The sequence below is a fragment of the Lolium perenne genome, chromosome 2 (assembly GCF_019359855.2).
Source record: "Lolium perenne isolate Kyuss_39 chromosome 2, Kyuss_2.0, whole genome shotgun sequence".
NCBI lineage: Eukaryota > Viridiplantae > Streptophyta > Magnoliopsida > Poales > Poaceae > Lolium > Lolium perenne.
Window position 1 is genome coordinate 215,862,561 of NC_067245.2, and position 24,693 is coordinate 215,887,253.

General features: G+C 47.2%; 1 protein-coding gene across 1 annotated transcript; it reads right to left on the reverse strand.

The window, feature by feature from the left end:
• Positions 1–23,205: 23,205 nt before the first annotated feature.
• LOC127330433 (uncharacterized) lies at positions 23,206–24,211 on the reverse strand. The gene has a single exon (XM_051356642.1). The coding sequence runs from the start codon at positions 24,075–24,077 to the stop codon at positions 23,313–23,315; it is 765 nt and encodes a 254-aa protein (XP_051212602.1). The 5' UTR covers positions 24,078–24,211; the 3' UTR covers positions 23,206–23,312.
• Between the last annotated feature and the right edge of the window lie 482 nt (positions 24,212–24,693).

The window sequence follows — 24,693 nt, forward strand, 5'->3', positions numbered from 1 at the left end:
AGATTGTCCTGCAGATTCCTTCATCTTCTTCCTGTGCCGAGCTTTTTTCGAACCCTCCGACTAATGATGATTCTTCCCTTGTTCGCCGCTTACGTGACCAAGTGTATCGTTTAAACAAAGACATTGCTTCTCTTCGAGCCATGGCGGCGTTGATGAAGAAGAAGGGGGAAATAGCAACCGCTGTCGAGCAATATGCTCTTGATGGTCTTCATGTTGCCACTGAAAGTTTGGGCTGTGAGTGTTTTCCCCATCTTCTAACTCCTGACGTAGTTCGGATGTTCTTTTTAACTGATATTCGTTCCTTTCCAGTTGTATCTTCAGATAAATCCGAGGAGGACAGGAAAATCCATGAGAAGGTCGAGGCAATGACTGATACTGCTCATCCAAAGCACGATCTGTGGCTGCATCGTCCAAAGGCTGTTATTATGGCGAAGTTTGAGCATCGGGTGGAGAAGGCACATTACTACTTCGATAAGTTCCATGCCCATCTTACGATGGTCTGGAATACTTTGTTTCCCCTGGATCAAGCTCCCGAAACCTTATCTGCTCTGTTCACACGATTCAAGTCACCAAAAAGGATTCGGCAGCTGGTGCGGAAGGAGCTTCTAGCCGGTGCTGAACTTGCCTTTGCTTCGGTATTGGCGTGTCACCCATCCTTAGATTTAAGGGCCGTAGCAAACACTGATAGGAGTTTAGGGCAATATTATGACATTGCTAGAGGCCCCGCATATACCATTGTCTCTCGGATGGAGTCTTGTCTTGAAAAAGAAACGAGGGGTCAAGGGAGCCAGGGAACCTAGTCATGAACATAGCCTCCTTGTATCTGCATAAGATTGTTTTGTACAAGTTTACTGCGTGCGCTACACGCTATACTGGTTTGATTGTTAATTTATTGTCGAGGGCGGCTGAGTGATCAGTTCAACCTGCTCTCTCGATGACTTCGTTGAATTTTGCAATGTTATTGCGAAGCCGATATGTAAGTTTTTGTAAGAGCGAGACCCATCGACTTAGTCGAGGGAATTAGACGCTTGGCTTCGTCACGCGGTGCACCGGTTTGAGCCTTATTTTGGAATAATGTAACCATCGACTGCAGCACTCGAAGCTTTTTCGAGGCCTGGATTGGTTGTTTTGGTGCGTCATTAATCTTAGCTCTCGTTGAGAGTATTTAATCAATGACGCTGTGTAAGCGTATTCTTCAGGCCAACGCACCCGATGGGAGTAAGAGCCGATTGTTTAGGGCCCCAAACGATATGGTCGGGTGATAGGGCCTGAATTAAGAAAAAAAGGTAGAAAACCTGATTAGAACTTTATTCATAATGCAAAAGTAACCTTAAAGGCTATCGAATGAGTAAAAACAATTGTTTCCTATGTGTAGAACCGTCGCAACTGTGCGATGTTCCATGGATTCCCAACGTCTTTTCCTGAAGCTGGATTTTTGAGCCGGTATGCTCCTCCTGGTATCACTTCAGTGACGATGTATGGTCCTTCCCACGGGGATTCAAGTTTCAGGGGTCTTTCTTGCTTCAGCCGAAGCACCATATCTCCAACATTGAAGCTTCGGCTGCGTATTCGTCGCCAGTGATAGTTCCTCAATGCCTGTTGGTACACCGCCGTTCTTGCTAAGGCAATGTCTCATGCTTCGTCGAGAAGGTCCACAGCGTCCTGCAGCGCGATGTTTGAAGAAGATTCTGTGTATGCTATCACCCGAGGAGCTTCGAACCGAACGTTGGCTGGTAGGACTGCTTCGGCTCCGTGCACCAAGAAAAAAGGGGTGTACTGAGTTGACCTGTTAGGCGTAGTGCGCAAGCTCCATAGCACAGATGGTAGCTCCTCTTCCCAGGCTCCAGCCGCGCCTGTAAGGCGTTTCTTGAGACCATCCCCTATTAGACCGTTGATCCTTTCTACCTTCCCATTGGTCTGTGGGTGGCTAACTGATGCAAACTTCAGTTTGATTCCTCCGTCGTCGCAGAACTTCCGAAACTCTTTGGAATCAAAGTTAGATCCGTTGTCCGTGACGATACTGTGGGGCATACCGAACCGGCAAGTTATTCCTCTGAAAAACTGAACGGCTGTTTTGGCCTTTTGGTTTCGAACGGGCACTGCCTCAATCCACTTGGTGAACTTGTCGACTGCGACCAGTAAATACGTGTGCCCCCCAGGCGACGACCTCGGTAGTGGTCCAACTTGGTCGAGTCCCCACTGAGCAAAGGGCCAGGCTAGAGGTATTGTCATTAGATCTGTTGCGGGGGAGTGCGGTTTTGGGGAAAAGCGCTGGCAGGGGTCACATTTCATGACTATGTCTCAAGCATCCGATGCTGCTGTTGGCCAGTAAAATCCTGCCCTGAAGGCTTTTGCTACGAGGGCCCTGCTTCCTGCATGGTGTTCGCAGGTTCCTTCATGTATCTCACGCAGTAGTGCTTTTCCATCGTCAATGGCGATACACCTTTGGAGGACACCCGAGATGCTGCGCTTGTAAAGCTCGCCATTGATCACGGTAAAGGCCTTTGACCGCCTGACGATCCGCCTTGCTTCCACAGAATCCTCTGGCAGCTCTTGCTTCGTTAGGTACGCTAGTAAAGGTTTGGTCCATAGCGGCTCAAGGAGGAGGACTTGCTCTGCTGATGATGGTGAAGGTTCTTCGACAGTTTGCTGCTGGCCCGCCGCTGGTTCGGCAGTCGATGGTTTTGGAGGTGCTGAAGCTTTCTCCTTTATCGATCGCTGGGCAATGACTTCGTAAAAAACTCCGTCTGGAATGGGGGAGCACGTGGACCCTATATTTGCCAGAGCATCGGCTTCTTCATTGCTGGCTCTACCGATATGTTTGAGCTCGCATCCCTCAAACTTGGCTTCCATATTTTGGTACAACTGTCGATAAGCGATCATGTTGTCGCTGACCGCGTCGCACAAGTTCATTGACTGTTGCACCACTAAGTTTGAATCTCCATAGATCTCTAGGCGAGTTGCCCCGCATGCTTTTGCCATCCTCATTCCGTGCAGCAGCGCTTCATACTCTACTTCATTGTTCGTCGGCAGGGGGAAATCCATACGTAGTATGTATTTCATCTTATCTCCCTGCGGTGATATCGATATCACCCTGCTCTCGCGCCTGTGCTCCGTTTTGACCCATCAAAGTACATTGTCCATGATCCCGACATGTCGGGTGCTGCTGGCGTCTGCGACTGGATCCAATCTGCCACGAAATCTGGGAGGATTTGGGACTTTATCGCCGTTCGGTTAACGTAAGTTATGTCGTGCGGCGCTATCTCGATGGCCCATTGGGACACCCGACCTGTGGCTTCTGGGTTAGTCATTATGTTCTTCAACGGCGCTTCACTTACGACGACGATCGGGTGCTCCGTGAAATAATGACGCAGCTTACGAGCCGACTTCCAAACTGCATACGCCAGCTTCTGATGATGAGGATATCTCTGTTTTGCGGGTGTGAGTACTTCACTGAGGTAGTAGACGGGCCTTTGAACACCGTGGACATGTCCTGCCTCTTCCCGTTCCACAACCAAAACACTGCTAAAGACTTGTGCTGTTGCGGCTATGTACATAAGCAGCTTTTCCCTTTCGCGCGGGGTGACGAGGACTGGGGACGTCGACAGGATTTTCTTCAGGTTGTCGAAGGATTCTTGCGCCTCTTTGTTCCACTCGAACTTTTCTGACTTTTTCATCAGGTTATAGAAAGGCAAAGCTTTTTCTCCCAGCTTGGCGATGAATCTGCTAAGCGCTGCCAGTCGTCCTGCCAACTGTTGCACTTGGCACAGATTCTTTGGCGGCTCCATGTCGAGAATAGCTTTGATCTTCAAAGGGTTAGCTTCAATCCCCCTGGCCGAAATGAAGTACCCAAGCACTTGTCCCCCTGGCACTCCGAAGAAACATTTTTTGGGATTCAGCTTAATTTTATACTTGTCCAAGTTGTCGAAGGTTTCCCGTAAATCATCGATGAGAGTGGCGGCATGCTTCGTTTTCACCACAATATCGTTGATGTAAACCTCGATGTTCCTCCCAATCTGCTCCCCAAGGCAAGCCTGCATGCAACGTTGATACGTTGCTCCCGCGTTTTTCAACCCGAAGGTCATGACGTTGTAACAGAAAACGCCGTGCGGGGTGATGAACGCGGTTAGCTCCTGGTCTTCTTTCTTCAGTTTGATCTGATTATACCCGGAGTATGCGTCAAGGAAGGAGAGGCGATCGCATCCAGCTGTAGAATCGACTATCTGATCAATGCGAGGCAGCGGGAAGTGGTCTTTTGGGCAGTGCTTATTAAGGCTGGTGTAGTCGATGCACATGCGTATAGCGGTGGTGTCCTTCTTAGGTACCATGACGGGATTAGCTACCCACTTGGCGTCCTTGAGCTCCCGAATGAATCCTGCTTTACGGAGTCGACTGATTTCTTCGCCAATTGCTCTTCTCTTTGGTTCGGAAAACCGGCGCATTGATCGTCAGACCGGTTTGGCTGTCGGATCAACGTTAAGGGCGTGCTCAGCGAGTTCCCTGGGGATACCTGGCATGTCGGATGGTTCCCATGCAAATATCTCCCAGCGCTCACGGAGGAACTCGATGAGCGCGCCTTCCTATGCGCCAGTAAGGTCAGCCGACGTTTTGACCGTTTTCTTCGGGTCCGTAGGGTGCACCTGTAGCTTCTTAATTTCCTTTGCAGCGTCAAACTCATCGGATCTCTCGTTTCGATTGTCAGCTGGTGGTTGCGTGTGATCTGTAACGGTGTCAATTGTGTTGAGCTCTTCCTTGACTCCGAACTTCGAGGCTATCTTCTGGAACTCCCGGTCGCAGTTGTCCGATCAAGCAAAGCTTCCATGGATATTTATTGGGGTCCCGTTGTTGCCTGGCATCTTCAGATTCAAGTATGCATAGTGGGGTACGGCCATAAATTTGGCAAACGCGGGCCTGCCGAGGGTGGCGTGATACTGAGACTCCCAGTCGACTACTTCGAACTCGATCTTCTCTTTCCTGAAATTGCTAGGCGTGCCGAAGACCACGTCCAATGACGTTTTTCCAAGAGAATAAGCGGGTCGAGTCGGTATAATGCCGTGAAATCCTGTATCGGATTCTCTTAACATATCGACTGTTAAACCCATTGCTCTCATGGTGCTGGCGAATAATAAGTTCAGGCCGCTTCCTCCATCCATGAATACTTTGCTCATATTGTATCCTCCGATCTACGCTTCGAGAACAAGGGCTGCATGGCCAGGCCTCGGAACGGCTTTCGGGTGATCCGCCCTGCTGAAGGAAATACTCTGATCTGACCAGTCGATGAAGTCGGGTGTGTCGACCATGGCGACCTCCACGTACTTTACTTCTCGGGAGAATTTCTTAATCTCTCTCTTCGAAAAGCTGGTTTTGTGGATCATATTGATTTGCCCGCATGGTTCCGGGAACACCTCTGCTGTACGCTCGTCCCGAAGCTCATCTTCTCCTGCTGGTACGTATGGCTCTGGTACGTACGGCTCCGGTGCATAACTGTAAGATCTTTCCCTTCTCTCCATTGCATGAACTCTTGATATGGCCTCGGCTCTGAGGTCATCGCAGAACTGCCGAATCTCCAGAAAATGTTGACAGTTCCTTAGTAGGTGGCTAGACTTCTCCCGACCGTCCTTCGGATCGATGTAAGAGTGGAGGTAACATGGTGCCTCGAGCTGCTCTGTAGCCGATAGATATGGCGAGCGGGTGCGTCCCTTGATTGATAATGTATCGTGGTATCCTTGCTCGACCTGCCGAAGGTGAGGTACTATTCGTCCTTCCTCCCCGTGGTTCGAGTCCCTTCGTCTTTTCCTTTGCCCTGCTGCAACGTCGAAACCCCCTTGGTGGTTCTCTTGCATGCTCCTAGATGGAATCCTTAGGGTTGCCACTGGAGGGATGCTTTCTGGAACTGCGGCCTTTAGATCGGATATGCTGGCCCCGGGGAGGCGAAGGAAACCTCCAGAGTCGATGATGGAGTGAACACCACCGAAAGTAGCATCCATATCGCCAGTCGATCCTGCAGGGATCAAGTGAGGCGCTTCGCGGTGCGGCACGAATTCGAAAGATCCGCAGCGGATTGGATCCCTTGGTTCCGCTGGAGTTGGCGACTCGAGTACGAACGCTGCGGACGTGACTGGTACTGCCGATGACTTGCCTGGTGCTGACAGGTTTCCCACAGACGGCGCCAATTGTTGAGGGTACTCCTCGGCAATGCCCTCCGTTTGGGGCTTAGGGTTAGCGGAATCCTGCAAGCTGACACGAGATATCGGTTCACAGACAAGCGGGGAGAGCGATTTACCCAGGTTCGGGGCCCTCGATGAGGTAAAACCCTTACGTCCTGCCTGTCTGTTCTTGATTATGATGATAATGGGTTACAATGGGGTGCCGAATAGTTCGGCTGAGATCTTGTCGAGAGGCTAAGTATTGCGGCGACCTAGCTCAGGGTTTTCTGGTGGCTAAGGTTGCTACGATTGGTTCCGTCCCTCGGCAGCCCCTCTCCTGGCCTTTATATAGGAGGCCAGGTCTCAAGAGGTCTAACCAAGTACGACTAGGTTTACAACAGTTTTAGATCTAATCTTTCCTTGTTCGGCCGCTTCCTTGTCTTGCCCGTCAAGGATTCCTATGGTGCGCCGCCCAGGTGGCCCATCTTGCCTCCAGGTGTCTTCATGGGCCTCCAACTAATCAATACAAGATAGGGCAATGTCGGTTACCTGAAGGGTAATGCCCACGTCAACTACCGTTGACAAAATTGTTCTATGTTTTCAAAATAAAAGCTCTAGCACAAATATAGCAATCCATGCTTCCCTCTGCGAAGGGCCTTTCTTTTACTTTATGTTGAGTCAGTTTACCTACTTCTTTTCTATCTTAGAAGCAAACACTTGTGTCAACTGTGTGCATTGATTCCTACATGCTTGCTTATTGCACTTATTATATTACTTTGTGTTGACAATTATCCATGAGATATGCATGTTGAAAGTTGAAAGCAATTGCTGAAACTTAAATCTTCCTTTGTGTTGCTTCAATGCCTTTACTTTGAATTTATAGCTTTATGAGTTAACTCTTATGCAAGACTTTTGATGCTTGTCTTGAAAGTACTATTCATGAAAAGTTTTGCTATATGTTATCTATTTGTTAGCAACTATAGATCATTGCCTTGAGTCACTGCATTCATTTCATATGCTTTACAATAGTATGATCAAGATTATGTAAGTAGCATGTCACTACATAAATTATTCTTTTTATCGTTTACCTACTCGAGGGCGAGTAGGAACTAAGCTTAGGGATGCTGATACGTCTCCAACGTATCTATAATTTCTGATGTTCCATGCTTGTTTTATGACAATACCTACATGTTTTGCTCACACTTTATGATGATTTTATGCATTTTCCGGAACTAACCTATTAACAAGATGCCGAAGTGTCAGTTCCTGTTTTCTGCTGTTTTTGGTTTCAGAAATCTTACACCGGAAATATTCTCAGAATTGGACGAAATCAAGGCCCACGATCTTATAATTCCACGAAGCTTCCAGAACACGAAAGAGGGACCAGAGGGGAGGCCCAGGGCCCCCACACATGGTGGCGGCGCGACCAGAGGGGGGGCGCCCCCCTGGTGTGTGGGACCCCCAGACCCCTTCCGACTCCGTTTCTTCGCCTATATAAGTCGTCGTGACCTAAATCTTCGACACAGATTGACGAAACTCCAGAAAACCTTCCAGAGCCGCCGCCATCGCGAAACTCCAATTCGGGGGACAGAAGTCTCTGTTCCGGCACCCTGCCGGGACGGGGAATTGCCCCCGCAGTCATCTCCATCGACATCACCGCCATCTTCATCGCCATCGCTGTCTCCCATGATGAGGAGGGAGTAGTTCTCCCCCGAGGCTGAGGGCTCTACCGTAGCTATGTGGTTCATCTCTCTCTTTGTGATCTAGTTCAATATCATCTATGTGCTACTCTAGTGATGTTATTAAAGTAGTCTATTCCTCCTCCATGATGTAATGTTGACAGTGTGTGCATCATGTAGTACTTGGTATAAGCTATGATTGTGATCTCTTGTAGATTATGAAGTTAACTATTACTATGATAGTATTGATGTGATCTATTCCCCCTTTCATAGCCTGACGGTAACGGTGTGCATGCTATGTTAGTACTCGGTATAATTGCGTTGGTCTATCATGCACTCTAAGGTTACTTAAATATGAACATCGGATGTTGTGGAGCTTGTTAACTCCGGCATTGAGGTGCTCTTGTAGCCCTACACAATGAATGGTGTTTGTTATCCAACAAGAGAGTGTAGAGTAGTTTCAGTTATGTGATCAATGTTGAGAGTGTCCACTAGTGAAAGTAGGATCCCTAGGCCTTGTTTCCGAACATCGAATCTCCGTTTATTTACTGTTCTGTTGCATGTTTACTCGCTGCCATATTTATTTCAGATTGCTATTACCACTCATATTCATCCATATTACTTGTATTTCACCATCTCTTCGCCGAACTAGTGCACCTATACATCTGACAAGTGTATTAGGTGTGTTGGGGACACAAGAGACTTCTTGTATCGTGATTGCAGGGTTGCTTGAGAGGGATATCTTTGACCTCTACCTCACTGAGTTCGATAAACCTTGGGTGATTCACTTAAGGGAAACTTGCTGCTGTTCTACAAACCTCTGCTCTTGGAGGCCCAACACTGTCTACAGGAAAAGAAGCGTGAGTAGACATCACCCCTACCCTTGTCCCTCATTATATAGGTGGAACCCCCAAGTGTTGGACTACAAGTCTTCGAATAAGACCCAAACCCAAAACCTTCCATGTGTAGGGAAACCTACCCAAGGTGGGATTCCCACTTGAGGTGCGATTCCCACCTTTCCATGAGGGGGGGTGGCCGGCCACCTTTGGTGGAGTCCACCTGGGACTCCACCCCCTAGGGTTGGCCGGCCATGCTAGGTGGAGTCCCTCCGTGACTCCGCCTTCCATAGTGATTTCTTCCGGACTTTTCTAGAACCTTCTAGAACCTTCCATAAATGCACCGGATCATTTTGAAACTTATAAAATGACTTCCTATATATGGATCTTATTCTCCGGACCATTCCGGAACTCCTCGTGATGTCCCGGATCCCATCCGAGACTCCGAACAAAACTTCGAACTCCATTCCATATTCAATATCTACTAATACGACATCAAACCTTAAGTGTGTCACCCTACGGTTCGCGAACTATGTAGACATGGTTGAGACCTCTCTCCGACCAATAACCAATAGCGGGATCTGGAGATCCATAATGGCTCCCACATATTCAACGATGACTTAGTGATCGAATGAACCATTCACATACGATACCGATTCCCTTTGTCACGCGATATTTTACTTGTCCGAGGTTTGATCATCGGTATCTCTATACCTTGTTCAACCTCGTCTCCTAACAAGTACTCTTTACTCGTACCGTGGTATGTGGTCTCTTATGAACCATTCTTATGCTTGCAAGCTAATTAGACGACATTCCACCGAGAGGGCCCAGAGTATATCTATCCGTCATCGGGATGGACAAATCCCACTGTTGATCCATATGCCTCAACTCATACTTTCCGGATACTTAATCCCACCTTTATAACCACCCATTTACGCAGTGGCGTTTGATGTAATCAAAGTACCTTTCCGGTATAAGTGATTTACATGATCTCATGGTCGAAAGGACTAGGTAACTATGTATCGAAAGCTTATAGCAAATAACTTAATGACGTGATATTATGCTACGCTTAATTGGGTGTGTCCATTACATCATTCACATAATGACATAACCTTGTTATTAATAACATCCAATGTTCATGATCATGAAACTATGATCATCTATTAATCAACAAGCTAGTTATACAAGAGGCTTACTAGGGACTCATTGTTGTTTACATAACACACATGTATCAATGTTTCGGTTAATACAATTATAGCATGGTATATAAACATTTATCATAAACACAAAGATATATAATAACCACTTTTATTATTGCCTCTTGGGCATATCTCCAACAGTATAAGTTACCTTAAAGAGGAACATTGGATATAAGATAGGGATTTCTATTTTCGTGCCCTCGGGTCGTTAGTTGTACTCAGTTTTCCCCAGCCCCTTAGTTTTTCCTCAGTTTTCCCCAAGCCTATGTCTGAAACCCGCAGAAGGAGCTCAGACGGAAGGAATCCGTTTATTTGGACATTCTGTGCTGACGTGTTGCACCGCGTCGTCTGTGGGGCCGCGTCGTGTGGGGCCGCGTCGCGTGGGGCTGGTAGAAAGGGACCGCGTGGGACAGGACGAGAAGCGTTTGGTTGCACGTGAGCAGGAGCTGGGTTTTGTCTCTCTCGGCCCAAATTGGCATTTTTAAGAGCACCTTTTCCCCTCTTTCTCTCTCTGTCTTTTTCACCAAATTAGTATCAAATCTAGAGAAGCTTCTATTTCTGTCTTTCTTCAATATGGCAGCAAATCTAGTAGCAAATCTCTGGGGTTATTTATGCCTTTTGGCCCTCGTTTTTTGCCCAATATGGCAGCAAATCTAGTAGCAAATCTAGAAGCTAGTATATGATAAATTCACAACAGCATAATCACAAAACTAAGTATAATACATAAACTGCATACAGCAGCCAAAAGCAGGCAATAACGTTGTTAATGTTCACAACAAACTAAGCTGAAAAATATACAAGACGCACGCAATGTATGGACAACAAGAAGATTAGGATGAATGAATTTGTTCTTCATTCCTCCTCATATATTTCTTTGTCGCTCCATTCGTGCATTTCCCCAAGGAAATATTCATTGAATTCCTTCCGTCTGCAGTGTGCGGCCAATACATCCTCCAAATGGTATGGCTTGTGTTCATTTCTCATACCGTAGCTTCCTATTCTATCCACACGTACTGGCCACTCATCCCAGGCCTTTGTATCATGAGAGTACTCTCTGATATAACCCAAATCCGCGTAGTAGATGCTGCCAGGTCGAAGTGTCGGGTACACTCTGGTGTCGACGGAGATACACCGGATATAATTCACGAAGAAGGCATTACTGCCAATGTTACTGACCGGATGGAGAGAGCGGCTCTGAGTGTCCACACGGTACACCAAAGGTTTGCCCGCCAAAGCCTCGCTGACCAACAACACAAGCAGCAGATCACCATCCGACTTCACAAGGTAGAACTTCTGACGTCCAAGTTCTGGAAATGAAATTAGTGTCTCCATCTTGATAGTGTTCGCTACTGTCCGCAACCGTACATTGGTGCACACTATTCTTCCGATCTCAAAATTGTCCGCAGCTATCGCATACAGTTCACCATTGAACGGGGTAATGCAACGCAGACAATGGTTCTTGATCGAAAATCTTCCTTCTCCCCAATCTTCATTTATATCCTTAGTTGGAGTGCTCTCATCGACCCAACCAATTTCCGACGGGTAATGTGCGGCAACGAAGATCATAGTCGGGGATTTGATAACAGCGATCGATTTCGTAAGAACAGATGGCATCTGCGCCTCAAACATAGTGTTCGATTTCTTTGTGAGTGGGTTCAGCAGCCGTATCTTGTGCGGCGGGTTCTTCTGGGCAAGCACGATGACACCACGGCAAAAGCCGACGAAGTAGTATCTAAAATATATTGATGAAGATAACATTCAGCACTAAGATGTGTTTAAGATTGAAAATAAAAAGGTAGATATGGAGGAATTTGAACCTTGTATGAACTTTCGATAGATCTATGGTGACGTAGCGTGATGTGCCGAGTTGGAGGAAGGTGAACTCAGCGACGCGTGGAAGGGCGTGGTGTAGCATGATCCATTCGTCCAGGTGCACGTCGGGCTCAGGCAAACCTGAGCGCCAATTTCTACAGACTTGCCTCATACCGTAGTAGGTGTCGGCGTACTCCTCGTTCGCCGATGGCATTGGCCGATCTTGTGAAGTGGTCCATCAGCCGAGAGAGAGGCCCAGTTCACGGAGGCGTCGCGCTTGGATGCGCCGCCCTCGGAGGCGACGCGCTCGGCGACGGCGCGCTCAGCGGCGACGGGCTCGGCGGCGACGGGCTCGGCGGCAGCGGGCTCGGAGGCGACGGGCGCGGAGGCGACGGGCTCGGAGGCGACGGCCGCCGGCGCATTCTTCTTCTCCATCGCCGGCAGGGTAGCGTGCGTACGGCGGTTGGGGTTTTTTCGATTTGGAGAAGTTGATGGGACGTGAGAGGGGTGGTTTCGTGCGTGAGCGAGAATGAGACGACTGTGTGCAGAGGGAGGGAGGGGCTTACGCGTCCTAAATGCGACCCGCGTCCTACGCGTCCACTATTTGCACGTCTGCACCGCGACACGCGTCAACAATGGCACGTCTTGCACTTCTGCACCGCAACACGCGTCCTCGGGTCTAACCCTGGAAATTTAGATATACTCAGGTATACCCCCGAGTCATATACTAGCATTTTTTGTGTGCTCAGTTTTCTCCTTGAGTGCTAATACTGGCTAGTGTAATATACTCAGTTTTACCCTCAAGTGGCTGGTCAACAGAGAGTCAACAAATGGGATTAACTAGTTAAATGAGTTATTTAATGTGCAAAAAATTCCGAAAAAGAGTGGCACTTACTCATGGAGTCTTTACCACAAATTGCCACTTCTCAAATCATAGATAAATCATAGATAAATCAAGTTTCACCACAAATTGCCACTTCTCAAATCACCTAGTAGCTATGAAGGTGCATGGTTTTCCATAATAAGCCCTACCCAAAACAGCTTTCCCCAAAACATACTTTGTCTGAATGAGGCCATAATTTTCACACTCATGTAGATTTGTATTGCAAATAGTTTGAGGTAGGCCAAGATGGGTTTCATTGTACAAAACACGCATTTTCCATTTTTTAAATCTCATATTTGAATCCCTTAGTCTGTTTACTACTCACTTGCCCTTGGTTTCTTGATACTACTCAGTTTTGCCCTCTCCCTTCACAAACTCTCACAGACGCCCAACATTGCCCTGATTGGTCTAGCCCATGTCACGCGGATCGTGCCCACCGATCGTTGATCGTATGATCTAACGGGCAGGATAACCCCTATCTCTCTCTCTGGTCGGGGCCACCACCCTCTCTCTCTCTCTCTGTCATCGGTTAGCTTCACGCAAAGTTTGGTTTTCTGCATTATTTTTCACGAGCTAAATTATAAACTCTTTTTAGGCATTACTTTTCACGCAAAAAATGATAAACCATCACCGATTTGTTGTAGCCATTACTTTTCACGCAAAAAAATGATACACCATCACCCATTTCGTGTACCCATTACTTTTCACGCAAAAAACGATAAACCATCACCTATTTTGTTGTAGCCATTACTTTTCACGCAAAAAATGATACACCATCACCCATTTCTTGTAGCCATTACTTTTCACGTAAAAAACGATAAACCATCACCGATTTTGTTGTAGCCATTACTTTTCACGCAAAAAATGATACACCATCACCCATTTCTTGTAGCCATTACTTTTCACGCAAAAAACGATAAACCATCACCGATTTTGTTGTAGCCATTACTTTTCACGCAAAAAAATGATACACCATCACCCATTTCGTGTACCCATTACTTTTCACGCAAAAAACGATAAACCATCACCGATTTTGTTGTAGCCATTACTTTTCACGCAAAAAATGATACACCATCACCCATTTCTTGTAGCCATTACTTTTCACGCAAAAACGATAAACCATCACCGATTTTGTTGTAGCCATTACTTTTCACGCAAAAAATGATACACCATCACCCATTTCTTGTAGCCATTACTTTTCACGCAAAAAATGATAAACCATCAACGATTTGTTGTAGCCATTACGGTAAATGATAAACTATCACGAATTACCATTTCTTTTAGGCATTACTTTTCATGGTAAAATGATAAACTATATCACGAAGTTCCATTTCCGTCAAGATAGTCCGCATTACTTTTTTGTTGAGATATATACCCCCACAACGGTCATCTCCTCCTTAAATTATTGTGTAAACCCCCACAACGGTCACCTCCTCCTTAATTTATTGTGTAAACCCCTACAACGGTCATCTCTCCCTTATAAACACCCACAACGGCCATCCCTTGTGTCAATAGGTTCTGCCTCTCTCTTCTTCGTTCACATACACTTGATCATCCATTGCCATGGCTTCCACGTCTCGGACGCGGAACGGAAGGGGAAGGGGAAGGGGAAGGGGAAGGGGAAGGGGAAGGGGCGGCCGGGGTGGTGGATCATCATCATTGCCACCACCACCGTCGTCAACACTGCCATTGATCATAGAGGAGTTCTTCATCGTCATCTATGAAGACCCTTTGGTCAAGAAGGTACGTATGCGTTCCCACATATATGATGCATGTGATTAATTATGGGCATGTTCTAAAAAACCTTTAATTTCAAACGATCGGCGCTCGATCTCTTTGCAGGCACTCCAAAAAAAGTTTGCGGACTATCTTGACGGCCAGGAGCCAGCTAAGGTGTATCTGCGAGCAGCCGATGCGGTCCTCGTCTCTGGACCGTGGAGGTCCTATTTGACGGACAAGGCCGGATGTATCTCGACAAGGGCTGGGAGAATTTCGCCATCGCGCACGGTGTGGATTTCGGCTGCTACGTACACTTCAAATATGAAGGCGATGATGTGCTCACAGTGAAGGTGTTCGACGGAAAAATGTGCAGGAAGTACTACTACTCAGACGACGAAGATACTGACGATGAAAGTGACGACGACGTGAAGCCATGCATCCATCCCCTTTAGAGATCTAGCTATTTTCTATATATTTAGAGATCTAGCTATTTTCTATATATTATGCACAATGTTTAGCATAAGAGTCACTTTAAATTAAGCTACGAAAATAGTCACCTGCCATGGGCTGAGGCGGCCCCACAGAGCGGCTCTATATTATATTCTCTAAATAAATAGACAACCCCAGCGGTCATTGGCTGCGGAGGCCCCACAGAGCGGCAATATATGATTTTCTATAAATAAATAGACGACCCCACTGGTCATTGGCCGCGGCAGCCCCACAGAGCGGCAAATATATGTCTTTTCCTGAAAAATAGACGACCCCACTGGTCATTGGCTGCGGCAGCCCTCGTAGCGGCAATATATGACTTTTCCTGAAAAATAGATGACCCCATCGGTCATTGGCTGCGGCAGCCCAATAGAGCGGCCCCATTTGTCGGCCACGAGACGGGTCAGAGAGGAACTGCCCTCTGTGCAGCCCCACCCGTCAGATTAACGGTAACAGTAAGGCCTCTGACCTGACGGCAACCCTCCCGTCCGAGCGTCTGCGAGGGGTTTCAAACTAGAGGGAGGGGAAAACTGAGGAAAAACTAACGAGCTGGGGAAAACTGAGCACAACTAAGGACCTGAGGGCACGAAAATAGAAATCCCTATAAGATATAGATGATAATTCATACAACTTGGCTTGGTCAAAATATAATATATGAAGATCCCTTAATTCTTCATGAAGTAGCCAAGTCTCCAATGACCTCCACCTACACCTATTGATCAAGTTTGAGCTTGTTGGTCCCCAACCAAGTTGGGTCCTAAGAGGTTAGTCACAATAGGCTTGGCAACCCAAATGGTTCTTTTCTCGAAACCACTTTGAGTTCCAACAAACTTGGCAAACACATTGCCATCCTTATCCTTCCCTAGAGAATAATAATCATCAACAATTATAGGGTGAGATAAGGTACCACCTAAGCAAGAAGAAGCAAAGTGCCCCTTCTCACGACATAAGTAGCAAGTGTTCCCCTTTTTCTTCTTTATTGATTTGTTCTCTTGGGGAACAATATCTTGATTCTTCTTGGGAAATGGCCTATCTTCAACTTGAGGTTGAGCTTGAGCTTGACCTTGACTTTGTGGCCGTTTCCCTTGTTGTTTCTCACTTAAGTGCTTCTTCTTCTTCAATGGGCATGATCTAACATGGTGCCCTTAAACTTTGCACTTGAAGCAAACAATCTTGGCCGAATCATTGACTTTGTCTTGGCCCTTCTTCTTGTTGCTCTTGCTCTTGGACTTGTTCTTGTTATTGGAGTTGAATCTAAGTCCACTCTTGTCATTGGGGGATCGTTGCACACTTAGCATCTTGTCAAGTGCGGATTTCCCTTCATGACGCTTTTTCAAGTCTTTCTTTAAAGAAAGGACTTGGGCCTTGAGCTCTTTGATTTCCTCTACATGGTTAGTAGAAATACAAGTACTAGAGGAAGTAGAAGCTTCATTGTTAGAGCAACAAGGCAAAGAAAGTAATCCAACACAAGGTGTGTCACTAGTTTGACTAGATGGATTACAAGGACTAGCACATGGCAATATAGCATTTGCAGTAGAGATTGTTCTAATGTCCACATGAGGCTCACAAGATGTTACCTTAGTGATACTAGCCTCATGAGCTAATTTTAGCCCATCATAGGAAATTAGAAGGTCATCATGAGAGCCCGAGAGCTCTTTATGACTTTCTTCCAATTCCCTAGAATTGCTAGTTAGCAACTCAAGTTGAGCCCTCAACTCAACATTCTCCTTTAAGATAGATGCTTCACAAGAAGTAGAGTTAGTAGCACAAGCATCAACAATAGTTTTCTCATTTTCATGCATATAGGATTCAATTTTTTGTGTAAGCATAAAATTAGTATGCTTCTCATCTTTTAGCTCATGCTTGAGGAGAGTGAATCTCAACATGGGACTCCAACTCCACTATGGTTTCCCTATATTTATTCAAGGTATCCATAGAGTGTTCGAGATTAGCACGAGCTTCTTTATTACCATGAAGAGAAGCATATACCATTGCCATATTATACACCAAGGTATTATATTCTTCATCATTATCATCATCATTATCATCGTTAGAGGATGTGTTAGGAGTCAAAGTAGGAGATACCTTTGATCCTTTTGCCATAAGGCACATGTGCAAACTGGTGAATGAAGATGAATATATTCTTGAATCCTCATTTGAAATCGTGTCTTTATCCATAGAGTGTTCGGTTTCCTCTACATTGTTAGTCAACAACCAACTAGAGGAAATAAAAGCATTTTGATTATGGGAACAAGACAAGGTAAGCATATCATCATGAGATCTATGTAAGCAATTTACACATGATATGCAAGGACTATCAACACAAGCATGTAGATTATTTTCAATACTAGATGTGTTTAAGTCCAAAGAGGAAGCATTGCAATGGGATAGAGATGAAGAATCATCACTCTTGAGCACAATATCAACATTGTAATTTTCCTCACCACTCACCATATCATTACCTCGTGTCTTGCTACACGTTGGTGAAGTGGAAGAAGATGATAACTCATCACGACCGGAGGTGGAAGCAACTTGGAGCTCTTCATGATGTGAAGGGGAAGAGAGCTCCTCGGAGTCACCACCGACCAATTGAGAAGTGGATCCACCAAACATTTCCTTAAGCTTGATCCACATCTCATGAGACAATTTTCACTTTATATATATCAAGAACCTACGAAAATCGGGTCTCAAGGAGAATAAAAGCTCATTAGATACTTGAGCTTCAAGATGTAAGTTTTTCTCATCCTCTAAAGATAGATTTTGAGAATCCATCGGAGGAGAAAAACCGACATCTAGAATTTTCTCTATATGTGGACACAAGGTCCGAAGATTACAAAGTAAGCAATTTCGCCACAAAAGATAGTTTGTGCCATTAAAGACAATTGTGTCATTGTGCACTATACTAGCCGACATCTTTACTCTCAAGGCGGTGAAGCCTTAAACAAGGAGAGACCTTGCTCTGATACCAATTGAAAGATCGAGATGTCGCCTAGAGGGGGGTGAATAGGCAATTAAAAAACTCTTACAGATTTGTCTTGTAATAATGCGAAATTAAAACTATCGTTTAGTTTACAAGCACAAACCCTAAATATGCTAAGCTCAACTAAGTGTAACAATAGCAACTAGAGCTAAGCAAGATAGGCACAAGATATATGTAGAACAAGTGATAGCAAGATATATGTACTTCAAGCACGATGGCTATCACAAGGAAAGAGAGCTCGGGTATAGAAATAACCGAGGCACGCGGAGACGAGGATGTATTCCCGTGTTCCCTTCCTTTGCAAGAAGGTACGTCACGTTTGGAGGAGTGGAGGTCCCACAAAGGATTCCCCGCGCCACGAAGGCTCACCCTATTCTCCGAACCACACCCACGAAGGATAATGGCCCTTTCCTTATGGTTAGCTTTTCCTCCGCTCCGGAGATGGCAAGCTCCACAACCACTTCACAAGCTCCACGAAGGAGAAGCCCGGGCCTCTTCACAATCTTCTTGAAGAGATCACCGGAGCACCAACCGCCAAGCCAACTAGGAGGTCTCCCTCCAAGAGTAACAAGCTCACGGTCTCTCACTCGAACTAATCGTGGTGGAGAGCTCAACACTATGCAATGATGCAAAGCAAGAACACTAGAGGTGTTCAAGTCCTTCACTCTCAAATCCCACCCAAGCAACAAATGCTAAGATGATATTGGAGAGGAAGAACAATGGGGAAAGTCAACAAAAGACTCCAAGATCTAGATCCCAAGAGTTCCCCTCACTTAGAGGAGAAATTGATTGGTGGGGATTGTAGATCTAGATCTCCTCTCTCAAATCCTCAAGAATGGGCAAGAATCATGGGGGGAATCAAGAGGGGAAGCAAGTTCTTCCAAGAGCAACAATGGAGGTGAAGAAAGGGGAAGAACTGGCCCAGCTCAAGGTGGAAGAAGGCTATTTATAGTTAGGAGGAAGAAATAACCGTTGGGGAGAAAAAGACAAAGAAAACGCAAGAAAAACGGGCTGAAAAAACAGCCCAGCCGGTTGCCAGGCCGGCCGACCGGACTGGACACTGAGGAGCCCAGCAGGGCGTCCGGTCGGGCCGGCCCACCGACCGGGCGGGGCAGCGAGCGCGCACAGGCGGCAGATAGCAAGGCCGGGTGGGGGAGAGCGAGCGGGCCGCGCGGGGGCGAGGAAAAGGCCCGGCCCGGCCAGGAGGCCGGTCGGCCGGGCGGTGCGCCGAGCGGGCCGGTCGGTGGCCGGCCACTGGGCCGGACCAGGCCGCAAAGTCCACAGAATCCCGCACCGGATGGCGGCCGGGTGGGCCGGCGCTTGGCCCGGCAGGCCGGGAGGCCGGCCGGCAGCCTCCCCCTTTTTCCTTTTTCTTTTCTTTTTCTTCTTTTACTCTTTTCCCTTTTTCTTTAATAACTAATGCTCCCGAACTCCGATTCGAATGAAACCAATTTTGTTTGGAAGATAACAAAAAATGCTATCTAATAGAAAATGAAAACTCAAGAAACTGTAGGAGGGGATTTTATCATGAATATAAAAGGTAGAACCTTATATCATAAATAACCGGTAAAATCACCCAACCTCGAAAACGCATGCGAACTCCGTTTTCGATGAACTCGGGCTTGTTGTAAAGCTAGCAACAAGCTCAAGAGCTTAACACCAAGAAACACTAAGAAGCAATAGGAATATGCAAAGTATGCAAAGAATTGAGCTCCCTAAGACGATGTGATCGAGTTACTCAACCGAAAGCCCATCTTAATAGTGCGGCTATCTATCCTATAATCCGGTCTCCCATCAACCACCTTGAGACCGGTAAAAGGAAAACCTATCAAGGTCATACCTTTGCCTTGCCATCCCGCTTGATCTTGATGATAACTCTTCAAGCTCTACACAAGCCGAAATGCCACAACTTGATCATTGTTGCTTTGTGAAGACTCACAAATGCTCCCCCATACACTATGATGGGAAAGCTCCATTGATGCACATCTTTACATGTCCATTGTCACCAAATGGACGGCAAGCTTCAAGCATGTGGTCCACTCAAGATGCTCATCTTGAACTTGCCCAACTCAACCTTGTATCTTCTCATACTCACTTAAGATAGAGCATGGCTAATATTGAGTTCCACATAAGAACTCCATCTTCATTTCATCTTCTTGATCATATCACATATGTATCTTTAAATCGATGATCTTGATGCCAATACACAAGGTGTATCTTTATATTCATGGAATCTATACTTGAATCCAACACATGGAACACAAGAAGTACCTATGGAATATTCCTTCATATAAACTCAATGAAAATATTAGTCCATATGGGTTGTCATTAATTACCAAAACCACACATAGGAGCAATGTATCCTTACATTCATCCAGCCAACCACCTCTGGCGGAAGAGCAGGTCGCCACTACCATGCTCGGGGCCGATGCCTAAGGCTTCCTCCTGATGTGGGGATGAACCCAGATCATCTCCATGTGCCGACATCAGAGACGACGAGGTGGTGCAGACAAGGTTGGAGTTTACGGTTTGGCCCGTCCAAACCCATCTAGGTTTAGAACAAGCCCGCCCGCATAGCCGCCGCCAGCTGTCGGACACCTACACCACCTACCGTCGCAGCTCACCGAGGTGCGCCAGCCGTCGCTAGCCCGCATCACCACCGTTGAAGAAGAAGCGGGCAGCCGCTGCCGTGCTCCAGATCTATGACGAGGAAGATCCGCGATCGCTGCGCCACTAGGGGTGTTGCCTGGCGACTTTCGCGGCGCTGACGAGAGGAGGCGTGCCTCGGGTGGATGAGAGGTGAGGAGGAGGGGACCGCTCGATGCAGCCCGGCGTGGCTGCCCGGGATCGAATGAAGGGTCCAATGTGGAATTGCCCTCATAAAACTGATTGCCTCGTCAGAATATTATTTCTTACATTCAGGTGGCACATGGACATGGTATGGCCGAGCTGGCTAGGAAAATAGGAGTGCGTGTGTAGTGTTTGAGCAAATTCATAGAGTAAATTTTTTTTATCTTCCAGATTGTAATGATACCGCTCAGTGAAAAGTCCGAGTTCAAAAGGCATACCTAAGTGAACTTTTTTTCTTTTTGAGGACAACCCTAAATGAACTCTTCAACTAAATCTTCAAGCCCATCTCTCAAAAAAATAATTGTTTCCACGCTGAGACAGAGGAGCTGGGCCCTGCGGCGGGTCCAGGCCCTGCGAGAGACGCGTGCGAGCCCAGCTACCTCAGGCATGTCACGATACTCCACGAACCAAGAAAGCCCAAGAGGTAGCCCATTCACGTTGGTCAGCTCCGAATCCTGGCCCGAGGAGCTATGCCTGTTGAGGGTTCTTTAGTCCCACATCGAGGCGGTAAGAAAATTAGTGCTTGCTTATAACAGAGGGACATGACTAGACATTCGTGCTCTTAACTGAGCACACCAAACGGTGAGACGGTGGCCGATTGTGCGGCACAGCACGATAAGCAACTATAAACAAATGATCAAGGTTAAAAATCATTGTCACCTGATTATCTCAGCGGATGAAATATTCGCTTGGCTCTTTTTTTTCCTTCTAATCAATTTGGTCGTGTTCTTCTGTTGCGAAAAGGTTGGAACTGTTTTGTGGGCAGTGGGCACACATACGCCTATTTTCTACACACAATTTCAAATGGCTGGCATTCTTCTCCTTAATTCAATAATAGCTTTGTTTGCTCGTATAATTAGAACTATGATTCAAGTGAGCTCACATAATTTTAAGTGTTCAATTTTTGCCAAAAATTAGAACTATGATGACTTATAGACATGTCTAATCTATGTTTTCTACATTTATACATTTCTCATTTATGACACACGAGTGATTGCCTTTCTTTGCTCGCACCATTTATATTTTATAATCATAAATGATAATTTGCATTCCTAAGACACACATGATATGATAGTAAAACATTCGAATTTGGTATCCTATCCTCCTGGCAGCTCAATCGTTTATTCATTTCTCGTTAGGAGTACTTAAACCAGCAGTGCTTCTCCTAAGCTCGAATTTGAATTAAATAAAAATATTATCTTAGAGAAAATACCCCATTTCCTAACATATCCTATATTTAGAATTACAAGTTGACTATGAGCGAGACGGAGCTGAAAATGAGATAAATGAAGCCGGAAAACATAATCCTAGTAAGAGCATCTCCAACGGACATCCAAAAAAACACCCCCGCACTAAAAATCGTCGTTTTTGAGCGCGGGGGCCAAAAAAGGCGCTCCAACAAAAGTTGTAAATAGAGCATACGCTAAAAAAATTAGCACATGTCCTAAAAAGCGGTATCCAACGCGCTAAAATACAGGTCCATCTACCGCGCGGTGGAAAATAGAGTTCACACCCGCAGAGGCGAACTGCCAGATTTTAGAGAAAAAGGGTTCGGAAATTTCACACAACACCGAGCACCTCCACCTCTCTGTCGATCTATCGACTCAGGCGACCCTTCGCGAGACCACCAGGAGTTGTGCCTCGTCCCTAGGACCGTCCTCGCCCAAGGAATCATCCTAGAGCGCCCCGTACCGATGGAAAAATTATTGATTCCTTCCCCGACTCTGGCGAGAAAATCATCGAATACGGACACTCCGGTCATCCTCCGGTGCCAGCAAACACTCTACGACCTTCATGGTGAACTCTTCTTTCTCCTGGACCTCCCCTTCTTGTTTGCGTCCCCAGATGTTCTGTCGGCGTTGATCATTGTTTGTCTCCGCAAGATGTCATCGTCGGCGCGCTCCGGTGCCCCATCGGCTCCAAGTCCACCACTTCATAGTTCTTCTGTGAGCCCCGCGTTGAACACGCCCGCTCCCGAGTTTTGGCTCATTTTGCATCGACGGATTGGTGCGTGACTTACTCCTACTGCACCGCGTGGTTGACATAGCAGTAGAGGACTCATTGCTTTTTTTTTAAAAAAAAAGGTATTTCTTGCAAAATTGAGGTATCTAGCTGTGGCACATGTTTTGAAGACACAAGTTCGAGGAGTTCTATTTTACAACGTCCGGTATAAGCTGACTGCTCCGCGCTGTATTTTAGCGCGTCTGAAAAAGTTGGACTCAGCCGCGCATTCAAAAGCAGCAAAAGTAGTGTTGTAAAACATTTTTAGCACGTGGATTTTTCGGGCATTTGTTGGAGATGCTCTAAACAAAGTACCATTATGCATGCAAAGAATTATTCCGAATAAAAATGGATGACTACTACATGTCTACATGACATGTGATTTATTTTCCAGTTAGACATGTGATATATTTTCCTGCTGCCAAGTATTATATTCTTGGGCTCTAGTACCATTGCTAGCTACGTGAATGATGAAACCTAAGAACCTAATGTCCCTAGAATGTTGCCCTACCAACTTGATAATACTAATCTTCAACTCTAGTTTTTTTTTTTTTTTGCGAAATAACTTCAACTCTGGTTGTTACTTAGTACTCACTACTAATGAATGCCACTGATTCCGAACAATCTCGCTTAAAAGATTGAACGATGACGCGGAAGTAGGAACTTTGATCATCGGTCATCTGCAACCAACCTCGGAAGAAATGGTACAGTTGTAAACCTAATAATCCCTACACGAACTACTGTCACTGCTCTGTTTCAAGCCGCTTCCGAACTGGAACAGGGGAGCGGAGGCGGGCCCCGCGAGCGACGCGTCGGAGCCCGACGACGTGGGCGACGTCCCGATGCTCCACGAACCCAGGAAGCGGCCGTTCGCGCCGCCGCCAAAGTGCCAGCCCATCCCGTTGCTCGGCGCCAGTGCCCCGTCCAGGTAGCCCATGGCGTCGCCCCCGTGCTGCGGCTGCGACTCCAGCAGCGCGGCCGGCCTCGCGGACGCCGCCGCAGCTGCCGTCGCGGCGTCCGTGGCGCGACGCGCGGCGGCGGCCGCCGCGTCCTCGGGGAAGTTGAGCTTGGCGCGGCTCCCGCGGAACCTGAGCGCGGCGGCGTCGTAGGCGCGCGCCGCGTCCTCGGCGGTGGCGAACGTGCCGAGCCACACCCGCGCCGCCTTCTGCGGGTCCCGGATCTCCGCCGCCCACTTGCCCCACGGCCGCCGCCTCACGCCCCGGTACTTCCTCCCCCGCTGCTCCTCCGTCCCTTGTTCTGCGGGTCCCGGATCTCCGACGCCCTGGTGGTACGGCATGACCAGCGACGGTGCCGGGCCAGGTGGGCCGCGGCCGCTGGCGACGACGTGCGCGAGCGCCGACACGATGGCCGTGTTCTCCTCCGCCTGAGCCCGCTCCGAAAACACCGCTGCCGCCGGCGGCGGCAGCATTCCTCTGTGGCCCTCGTTCCCAATCGCGGCGACTCGGCGTTCGAGCATGCACATCGGGTCTTCGCCGGTCAAGCACGAGAAGTCGTATTTATACTCCCATTTCCTTAAACCCCCCAAAATGCAGCGATCCGCAGCAGACGAAGCGAACTTGGATTAAGCCATCGATTACTTGGATTAAACACCCATCCTATAGGATTCCCGACACGAATGCCGAAGCGAATTAGCCTGCATGGTGCGGGTGCAATAAACAAACAAAAGGGAGCGAAATCGACTTAGGCAAGCACCTGCTTAGCCACGAAGGGATCTCCTGCTTCAAAATCGCCTGGCCTTGGATTCTTGCTCTGCGAGAAAAACTCTAGTAGCTGAACTTTTTCTTTGGAAGCGCGTGTTCATGGCGGCCTTTTGGATTCTTGCTCTTTGCTTCGGCAGTTGGACTTTGAGTTTGAGTGCTAGACCGTATGGAGAAGTCAGAAGGTGACCGAGGCAAGACGGAAATACAGTACGTCAGCAAGCTCAACAGGAAGCATTGGCACTTTCTCCTCATCTCCTGGGCCGGAATTCGGCGCGACAAGCAAATTGACGCGTTGGACCCACTTAACACTAGAAGCCACACTGGCTCATCGTTGCAGTCAAGGGGTTTTCTGGCTTCTTTCGCAAAAGAAGAGGGTTT